Source organism: Podarcis filfolensis (genome assembly GCF_964270895.1).
Source record: "Podarcis filfolensis genome assembly, chromosome: 10".
Classification (NCBI taxonomy): domain Eukaryota; kingdom Metazoa; phylum Chordata; class Lepidosauria; order Squamata; family Lacertidae; genus Podarcis; species Podarcis filfolensis.
The window spans coordinates 675,174-685,854 of NC_139612.1; the positions used below are offsets into that span (position 1 = coordinate 675,174).

Genomic DNA, 10,681 nt, shown 5'->3' on the forward strand with positions numbered 1-10,681 from the left:
CTTCCCTGGGTAATGCGAACACTGTGTACGGGTGCGCATTTCTGATCTTTGTGCCAATAAATTGCTGTGAGGAAGGGGAAATTGCCCTAAATTAATGTGCTAATACTTGCCTTCAAGAATTTACATATTTTTTTAAAAAATACTCACTTGCAAGGAACCCCCTTTTTTCTTTAGTTTTTTGGTTTCAAAATAATCTCCTTGATGGTTTTTTTCATCTTTTTTATCTTGCAAAATGAAATGAAATAAATGTCACAGTGTAATGTTTGTAATTGCATGTCTTTGCTAAAGAGCAGTCAGGAGCTTATATTGTCTTTGTCTCCCTCTCCACCTTTAGATGACAGAACAAAGGAAAAACAAGCAGAGGCTGGGCTTTCTTGGATCAAACGCAGCGTCCCACGTGAACCATCACATGCCACCACACTGATACCATGGTGGTGGGGGGTGGCATGACTAACGTTTCATCAGTATTCTTGCTTGATTACAGAATGAAAAATCAGGAGTGGTGAACAGTGCCTATTGTTACAAAGTTACAAACAACAGTGTGCCAGGATGTTAAGTGGTTTAGCTCTGGGAACAATTAGTAACTGTTTTTTCTTCACTGTTGAAAGGGGCCACCAGCTCAAATATTACAGATAAGGTTGTGGTAAGGGGAGCTCTTCTACATCTTTCCTCAGGCAAAACAATTTAAAACTGGCGAGGGTGAGGTCGCAGTGGAGAGAGATAGTACAACCTTGATTTACTCTCTTGTAATTCAGTTGGCTGCCAGCAGATGCATAGGCATGGCAGAATTTGGTTCTGTTGTTTTGAATGCCACCATATGAATCCTTGTAAAACTAATGGAGCAACCAAGAAACAGAGGAAATAATTTATTAACACAGAATCCAACAGCCTCATTCGGAGTCTGTAGAAGTTCTTTGTTGTCACCTTTGCTGGCCAGCATAATTTGTTATGTTTGTTTGGAATTTTTGCTCTCTCTCTTTTCAATCTAATTACCGTAAATATGTCATTGGAGGAGGCAATAATGTTATGGCAAGTTAATTTGCATTGAAAGATGAACAAAATCACCCTCAAAGAAGCATTGTTTTTCTCTTTAAAAAAAAGAGGGTTGCAGAGACAAGTATTAAGGCTAATAGAAATTTTGCTGTCAGCTGTGCAATTCCTTGTTTATAAAATAGAGCACAATGAACCTGCAGCTGGGAGAACTTGAAATTTATGCACATAACCACTGACAACATTAACTGGAAGTGATTTCTTTACTCTTGAATTTAGATGTTCCCTATTAATGTGGCTGCAAGTAGAGAATTCAACTAATGGTGGTCTTTAACTGTGTTTTAAAATTCATGTTCCAAGGAGAGAGTTGAGGAGAAAATGTGATATTTTAGAACTAGTGTTAGAGATTAATTTCAGGGGGTAAACAGCTTTGAGATGAACTGTCTAGAAAAAATGTAATGATACTGTTACTGTCCATAAACCATAGGAAAAACTGCTAATTTTTTTTTTGGCTTCAGCTCCTCCTTTCTCTTTTTCCTGTACAACATGTTTCTCAGATAGGGTTCCCCTACTGTATGAATGGACAGCCTCCCACCATTCCTGACCATTGGTCATGTTGGCTAGGGCTGATGGGACTGATGGGAGTTGGAGACAAACAGATTCCCCACTGACACAGGAATATTTCATCAATATGCATCTTCTGATCTAGACTGTGGCCATCATTGGTTCTGCTTGGAATTCATGTGACTTTGCTGTGGTGAAGGGAGATCAGCTCTAGTTTCCAATTCAGAATCAGGTTTGTACTATAGGCAGGGCCTTATGTTCTTTCCTTTGACAATCCAAGAGACTTCAAAAGTGCAGAACTCACAAATGAGAGTGAAAGGCATGCAGTCTGCACTATTTCTAAGTAAATCTTGCTCTTCTCTAGCACTTGTCTCCAGCTGAGTGTTTTACTACAAATGCTGCTAAAGAATTGTAAAAAGGCATTGAGCAAAGCAAAACAGAGGGACGCGGGTGGTGCTGTGGGTTAAACCATAGAGCCTAGGGATTGCTGATCAGAAGGTCGGTGGTTCGAATCCCCGCGACGGGGTGAGCTCCTGTTGCTCAGTCCCTGCTCCTGCCAACCTAGCAGTTCGAAAGCACCCCAGTGTAAGTAGATAAATAGGTACCGCTCTGGTGGGAAGGTAAACGGCATTTCCGTGCGCTGCTCTGGTTCGCCAGAAAGTGGCTTAGTCATGCTGGCCACATGACCTGGAAGCTGTCTGCAAACAAACTTTGGCTCTCTCGGCCAATAAAGCAAGATGAGCGCCGCAACCCCAGCATCGTCTGCGCCTGGACCTAACAGTCAGGGGTCCCTTTACCTTTACCTTTAAAGCAAAACAGGTAGCCCTGATTGCATATTATAAGAGCTAAGAAGGAAACAATTAGCAGTACTGGAAAGTTTGAAGAGAGAATTATCATGTTTGCTATTCCTTCCTGGAATAAAGCAATCCAAATTTGGAAGCCATAAATGCAATTCTAATGCCATTAAATCAGTGAGATTACAAATAAAATTTCAGGATTACCCCATACAGTGCAATTCTACATAATACTTACTTTGCAAGTTCCATTGGCTTATAACAGAGAATTTATAAGAATTGGTGCTCAGCCTTTTGTTAGTTTTCAAGAAGCATATGTGGTCAATATTTAGTGGCTTGCATCCCACACCTTTTACATGTTAGGGTGAGTTGTGTAGACTACAAGGTCAGATCTTAACATTATAGTATGTTGGGTTTATTGATAGAATGAATCTCTCTCTCTATGGGCCACCTATATGGGTTCAAAGTGGAAAACTGATTCTTGGATGCCTTACCAAATTGCAAGCCTTTCTGTCACCTTAACAAGCTCAGACTTAGTCCTGCTCTTTAGTCTGAATCATGCAAAAAAGATCAAAACAGCTCAGCGGGAGATCAATAATAGATTGCAACTGCCCATATTCAGATTGTGCCTGGATTGAGGCCTTGCTTTGTCCTTCCCTCCCCTTTGCATCTCACTCTGAGGATATGGAGGTTTCACTGGCAAAGTGCCTGCATAAACTGAAAGCCAAACTACAGAATCTGTTCCAGCCCTAGTAGGAATTGATCAAAAAAGTTTTAATGTTTTTTTTTTATAAATTTTTTATTGGTTTTTTAACACATAATAAAAGACAATACATCACAATACATAGACAAACAAACATATAAACACGTATAATTTCTTAACCTTTTTTTTTCCTTAATCCTTCTTTCAGCGACTTCCCCATACCTCCCCTTTCTGCATCCCTGTTTTAAATCTTTCCAGCAACCCCTAATTTCAGTTACTTATAGCACTTTCTTTAAATCTTTTTTCTCATATCCAATTGTTTGTCACTGCAATTCTATTTTACATTACCCAAAACATTTTAACACTCATTAATTTTACAACAGTTCTTAAGATAAACTTTGAATTTCTTCCAATCTTCTTCCACCGTCTCTTTCCCTTGGTCACGGATTCTGCCAGTCATCTCAGCCAGTCCCATATAGTCTATCACCTTGGTCTGCCATTCTTCCAGTGTGGGTAGCTCTTGTGTCTTCCAATACTTTGCTAAAAGTACTCTTGCTGCTGTTGTAGCATACATAAAAAACGTCCTATCTTTCCTTAACACCAATTGGCCTACCATGCCCAGGAGGAAGGCTTCTGGTTTCTTCACGAAAGTAAATTTAAGCACCTTTTTCATTTCATTATAAATCATTTCCCAGAAGACCTTGATCCTTGGGCACGTCCACCAAAGGTGGTAGAAAGTACCTTCAGTTTCCTTACATTTCCAACATTTGTTATTGGGCGTATGATAAATTTTTGCAAGCTTGACTGGGGTCATGTACCACCTGTAGATCATTTTCATAATGTTCTCTCTTAAGGCATTACATGCCGTAAACTTTATACCGGTAGTCCATAACTGTTCCCAGTCAGCAAACATAATGTCATGCCCAATGTCTTGTGCCCATTTAATCATAGCTGATTTAACCGTCTCATCCTGTGTATTCCATTTCAACAGCAAGTTATACATTCTTGACAGATTCTTAGTATTGGGTTCCAATAGCTCTGTTTCTAATTTTGACCTCTCCACCTGGAAGCCAATTTTCCTGTCCAGTTTGAAAACTTCATTTATCTGGTGATAATGAAGCCAGTCTCTTACTTTGAACTTCAATTTCTCATAACTCTGCAATTTCACTTTTCCCTCCTCATGTTCTATAATTTCCCAATATTTTGGCCATTTGGATTCCATATTAAGTTTTTTCACTTCCTTAGCTTCCATTGGTGACAACCACCTAGGGGTTTTGTTTTCCAACAAATCTTTATACCGAATCCAAACATTGTATAGTGCTTTCCTAACAATATGGTTTTTGAAACCTTGGTGGGTTTTAACCTTGTCATACCATATATATGCATGCCAGCCAAATCTGTTATTGAACCCTTACAAATCCAAAATGTTTGTGTTTTCAAGAAGCAGCCAGCTTTTCAGCCAGCAAAAAGCCGCTGATTCATAATACAGCTTTAAGTCCGGCAGGGCAAACCCCCCTCTTTCTTTTGCATCATGTTATGTACTGAGTTGAATAGGATCCAAACTGCAGCAGTCTGATTGGTCCTAGAACAATAGGATTCAGAATGCAGCAGTCAGATTGGTCCTAGAACAATGCAGCAATATGATTGGTTGGCAGGAACCACCCAATCATGCTCCAGATAGAAGTGAATCCACAACCTGATTGGCTTACAGTAGAATTCCGGAATTAGCCAATCATGTGCAGCCCATTGTGTAAATAATGTATATAAGCAGATACCTTGAGGGGACTTTCATTCATTCCTCCTCACCACTATGAGCTGAATAAAGAGCATGAAATCACTTTGCGACTCTGAGTATATTTCACTGGCGACGAAGGTGGGATCCCGCTGAGCTGACTGCCACACACAGCACCGCAGCACCGCCACCTGCCGCACCGCTGCCTCGCACCGTGTATCCAGGCTTCAGCTCCGGGACACAAGGAACTCAGAATGGCAACCGACAGCAGCTTCTCGCCGTTCAACCCAGCATCTGGAGACTGGGAAGCGTATGCCTCCCGTTTCACCTTCCTCCTAGAAGCCAAAGGGGTCACCGATGAAGAAGACGCCAAGAAGAGGGCGATATTCTTCAGCGTCTGCGGAGAGGAGACGTTTGAAATCGCCCGGGCTCTCCTTGCACCCGAAGACGTCGCTACTGTTCCATACAAAACAATAATGGAACAGCTGAAGGGGCACTTTTCGCCACAGCCCTCTGTGGTGGCTCGTCGAAATGCCTTCTATGCAAAGCGGCAAGCCCCTGGGGAAACCATAACTGGGTTTGTGACCTCTCTCCGCCAAGCTGCCCGGTTCTGCAACTTCTCAGAGCTGGAGAACATGCTTCGTGACCGCCTCGTCGGTGGCCTGAAGGATGAGAAGCTGCAACGACGCCTCTACGCTAAGAAGGACCTAACGTTCCAGGTCGCTCTGGAGGAGGCCCTGGCAACGGAAGCTGCCGAGAGGTCGACGCAAGAGGCACGGCCGAGCCAGACGTCCCAACCGAGGGTCCACCACGAAGACCTCACCGACGACTCAGGATCCAACAGGGAGGAGGTGCACCGAGTACAGCAGCGCACTCAAGCAGCCCACATACCACAGCTGCCTCGACGAGAAGCAGGGAACTGCGCAAGCTGTGGAGACAGTCACGAGAGGAGGACCTGCCGTTTCCGCAACGCAGAGTGCAGGCAGTGCAGAAAATTGGGACACATCGCCCGGGTGTGTCGAGCTCGGCCCACCCGACGCCAGGCATCAGATGACCAATCCAAGAGCCCCAGGTCCCGGGGCCCAACACACCAAGGCAACTCGACGGAGCTCACGGACTTCCAGGTATACCAGTTGCCCCACCCCAACGTAGAGAAAATTTATGTAGAGGTACAGATAGAGGGGGCCCCATGCCGCATGGAGCTTGACACGGGTTCAACTCTATCCATAATCTCGGCAAGGACCTTAAGGAAACTGTGTCCTACTGGGGGTCCCAAACTCAGGCCGGCCCCATTCACCCTCCGGGACTTCCAGAAACGTAAGGTCCCCACAATGGGGGTGGGGACCTTCAGGGTGCAATACCGAGGGCGGACGCGGCAACTGGACTTGCTTGTGGTCAAGGGCCCCTACATTAGCTTACTGGGATTGGCATGGTTTGGACCACTGGGGCTAGCCGTCACCGGGGTGAACCACACGAGCTTACAAGTGGACGTGGACGCCATATGCAAGGAATTTCCGGGGGTTTTTGATGGGAAATTGGGACAGTATACGGGCCCCCCCATTGCTCTACAGCTTGACCCCGCAGTACGACCAGTCAGGCTCAAGGCCCGCCGGGTCCCGTTCGCCCTGAAACCCCGTATAGACGAGGAATTGGACCGACTCGTGGAGCAAGGCGTGCTGGAGCCGGTGCCTAATGCCCCCTGGGAAACCCCAATCGTCACACCCGTCAAGCCGAATGGTTCGGTCCGCATCTGCGCAGACTACAAATGTACCATAAACAAGGCCCTCACGGCCCATGCATACCCAGTGCCAGTGGTCAGCCATGTCCTTGCCACCCTGGCTGGGTCGAAAATTTTTGGCAAGCTGGACTTGGCCCAAGCATATCAACAACTGCCAGTAGATGAGGCCACAGCAGAGGCACAGACGATTGTGACGCACAGAGGAACGTTCAGGGTAAAGCGGCTGCAATTCGGTGTCAGCGTGGCACCAGGCATATTCCAGAATCTAATGGACTCTCTCCTTAAAGGGATTCCTGGCGTCACCCCCTTCTTCGATGATGTGTTGATTGCCGGGCCCACACCAGAGGAGTTTGAGGACCGCCTCCGCACCGTTCTGCACCGTTTCCAGACGGCGGGTCTCAAGGTGAAGCGGGAAAAATGTCTACTAGGAGTGCCTCAGGTGGACTTTCTGGGATTTATGGTGGACGCAGAAGGGGTCCACCCGACTGGGGACAAGGTACGGGCCATTTGTGATGCCCCAGCGCCCAAGAACAAGACTGAACTTCAGGCCTTCTTGGGACTATTGAACTTTTACCATTCCTTCCTTCCCCACAAGGCGGCGGTAGCGGAGCCCCTACACAGACTCCTGGACAAGCGGGCCCCTTGGGTGTGGGGCCAGCGCCAGGAGGCCGCATTCCAGGCAGTCAAGGACTTGCTTGTCTCAAACTCGGTCTTGGCACACTTCGACGAGAGGCTGCCGGTGGTGCTAGCATGCGACGCCTCACCCTATGGCATTGGCGCTGTCCTGGGACACCAACTCCCGGATGGAAGAGAGGTACCGGTGGCATACTTTTCCCAGACACTCAACGCAACCGAGCGGAACTACTCGCAAATCGACAAGGAGGGTCTGGCAATCGTGAAGGGAGTAAAAAAATTCCATGATTTCTTGTACGGGCGGCCCTTCACCGTGGTGACTGACCACAAGCCCTTGCTTGGCTTGTTTGCCTCCGAAAAGCAGACCCCCCAAGTGCTGTCTCCTCGTGTCCTCAGGTGGTCAATTTTCCTTGCCAGCTACCAGTATGCACTGATTCACCGCCCTGGGAAGGCGATGGGCCATGCGGACGCCCTCAGCAGGCTACCACTACCGGAAACAGGCCCCGACCCAGCACCTGCACAAGAGGTTATGAGCCTGGAGCTGCTTCCCGACCGCCCCATTCAGGCACAAGAAGTTGCACACCATTCCAAGAAAGATAGGGTCATCTCCCGCGTCCTGGACTGGGTGTGGAGGGGATGGCCCAGCAGCAGCCCCGGGCCAGAATTCACCAGCTACACAACCCGCAAACATGAACTGTCAGCCCACAAGGGGTGCCTGTTATGGGGAAGCAGGGTCGTTGTTCCCCAGCCCCTCCGCAAAAGGGTCCTCACAGCCCTACACGAGACACACCCAGGGGTAGTAAGAATGAAGGCCCTTGCCAGGAGTTATGTGTGGTGGCCGGGGATCGACGGAGAGATAGAGGCCTGGGTCAAACACTGCCAGGCCTGCCAAGAATCCCGCCCAGATCCCCCAAGGGCCCCAGTCCAGTCCTGGGAGTCCGCCCGAGCACCATGGTCACGCCTGCATGTGGACTTCGCTGGCCCCTTTCAGGGGAAAACATTCTTCATAGTGGTGGACTCCTACACCAAATGGCTGGAAGTCACACTGGTACCGTCCACTTCTACGTCCGCAGCCATCCGGGTACTACGCAGGCTGTTTGCAACCCACGGGCTCCCTGACACTCTCGTCTCAGACAACGGGACTGCATTTACGTCAGGAGAATTCCAAACCTTCACAGCGCAGAACGCCATCCGCCACATCCGTTCGGCGCCATTCCACCCTGCCACCAATGGCCAAGCAGAACGCATGGTGCGGACCACCAAGGACACCCTTCGCCGCATGACGCAAGGGGATTGGGAGTACCGCCTTGCCACATTCCTCCTAGCACAACACAGCACCCCCAGCTCAACGACTGGCCGGAGCCCCGCTGAACTACTAATGGGTCGGCGCCTTGCAATCAGATTGGACCGCCTTCACCCCGATAGAGCTCAGGATGAGGTAGTGGTGGGGGAAGGCAGGAACCCCCGGACCTTCGAGGCCCAGGACCCAGTGTACGCAAAGAATTTTGGGGCAGGCCCAGCATGGGTACCCGCCACAGTCACCAGGGTCACTGGTCCCGTGTCGTACGAGGTGCTAACGGATGGGGGGCAATGCTGGCGCCGCCACTGCGACCAGATACGGCGACGATTCCCGGGAGAAAACCAGGAGGAGGAAAGGTCAGAGGAGTCCCAAGGGAACAGAGGGGCAGTGAGGCCCATAGAGCAGGAGGGGCCAGCAGGAGAGGCAGAATCAGTAAATACAGAGAGGACCCGCGAAGCCAAAAGGACACCGGAACCAGAACCACGACTGAGCGAGCCGGTTGCACCAGACCAGACAGGCCCATCACAGCCAGCATCCTTGGAACATGAGCCAGAACCTGAACCCCGGACCAGGGAACACCCCAGGCCGCAACGCACACGTAGGCCACCGGCGTACCTCGAGGACTATGAATGCGACCTCCCGGGCAGGACTGGAACTTAGAGGGGAGGGGTGTTATGTACTGAGTTGAATAGGATCCAAACTGCAGCAGTCTGATTGGTCCTAGAACAATAGGATTCAGAATGCAGCAGTCAGATTGGTCCTAGAACAATGCAGCAATATGATTGGTTGGCAGGAACCACCCAATCATGCTCCAGATAGAAGTGAATCCACAACCTGATTGGCTTACAGTAGAATTCCGGAATTAGCCAATCATGTGCAGCCCATTGTGTAATAATGTATATAAAGCAGATACCTTGAGGGGACTTTCATTCATTCCTCCTCACCACTATGAGCTGAATAAAGAGCATGAAATCACTTTGCGACTCTGAGTATATTTCACATCAGTTAGTATCTTAAATTTTATTCTGGGCTTTTTGCCCTGCCAGACAAATCTAGATATGTCTTTTTGCCACCTCTTGAAACAATCCATTTTATCCAAAATCTGCAATGTTTGAAACAAAAACAACATTCTCGGCAAGACATTCATCTTAATAACAGCAATTCGGCCTAACAAGGAAAGTCTCAAATTTGACCATACTTCTAAATCTTTCTTAACTTCTGACCAACATTTCTCATAGTTATCTTTAAATAAATTCACATTCTTAGATGTCAAATTGATCCCCAGGTATTTCACCTTCTTTGCTGTCGTTAAACCAGTTTCACTCTGAAACTTCTCTCTTTCGGCAACTGTTAGGTTTTTATCCAATACTTTCGTTTTCTGTTTGTTCAACTTAAATCCTACTACTTGACCAAATACTTGTATTAGCTCTAAAACTCTTCTCGTACTAGTGTCTGGCTCTTGTAAAGTTAATACTAGATCATCTGCAAACGCTCTCAATTTATATTGTTTAGCTCCGACCTGAATCCCTTTAACCAGCTGGTCCCCTCTGATCATGTTTAATAGATCATGTTTATATCTCCAAGACAGATATAAAAAGTAATGGGGATATTGGGCACCCCTGTCGTGTCCCTTTTTCAATAGCAAATTCTTCTGTTACCACATTATTTACAATCAGTTTTGCTTTTTGTTCAGAATAGATTGCACCTATACCATTCTCAAAACCTTGGCCTACCCCCATCCCTTGGAGATTCTTTTTCATAAAACTCCAAGAAATATTGTCAAAGGCTTTCTCCGCATCCACAAATATTAATACTGCCTTAGTATTAATATTAACTTCCAGCAACTCCATAATATCTATTATGTTTCTCACGTTGTCTGACAAATGTCTTCCTGGAAGAAAGCCCGCTTGGTCTTTATGAATCTCCCCCACCAAAACTCTCTTCAATCTTTTTGCCAAAATGTCTGCAAAAATTTTGTAATCCACATTAAGTAGTGATATAGGGCGGTAGTTCTTAACCTGGTTCTTCTCAGTCTCTGACTTTGGTATAAGTGTAATATACGCTTCTTTCCACGATTCAGGTGCCTTCTTCCCCTCTAAAATTTCGTTACAGACCTCCTTCAACGGTTGTATAAGCCATTCTTTCAAAGCTTTGTAGTATCTGGAGGTCAGTCCATCTAAAAAAGTTTTAATGTTAACCAATTGATTTATGCACCTCTGTAAAGAAG

The 10,681-nt window shown here is 47.0% G+C and overlaps 1 protein-coding gene across 7 annotated transcripts in view; it reads left to right on the forward strand.

The window, feature by feature from the left end:
- ITPR2 (inositol 1,4,5-trisphosphate receptor type 2) overlaps window positions 1–1,490 on the forward strand; it is a 334,430-nt gene extending 332,940 nt beyond the window's left edge. For all 7 annotated transcript variants that reach the window (XM_083574843.1, XM_083574846.1, XM_083574847.1 and 4 more), the window contains one exon: window positions 335–1,490. In XM_083574843.1, the coding sequence (XP_083430969.1) occupies window positions 335–424 (90 nt within the window). In that variant the 3' untranslated portion in view covers window positions 425–1,490. The remainder of the gene's footprint in view (window positions 1–334) is intronic.
- The last annotated feature ends 9,191 nt before the right edge of the window (window positions 1,491–10,681 follow it).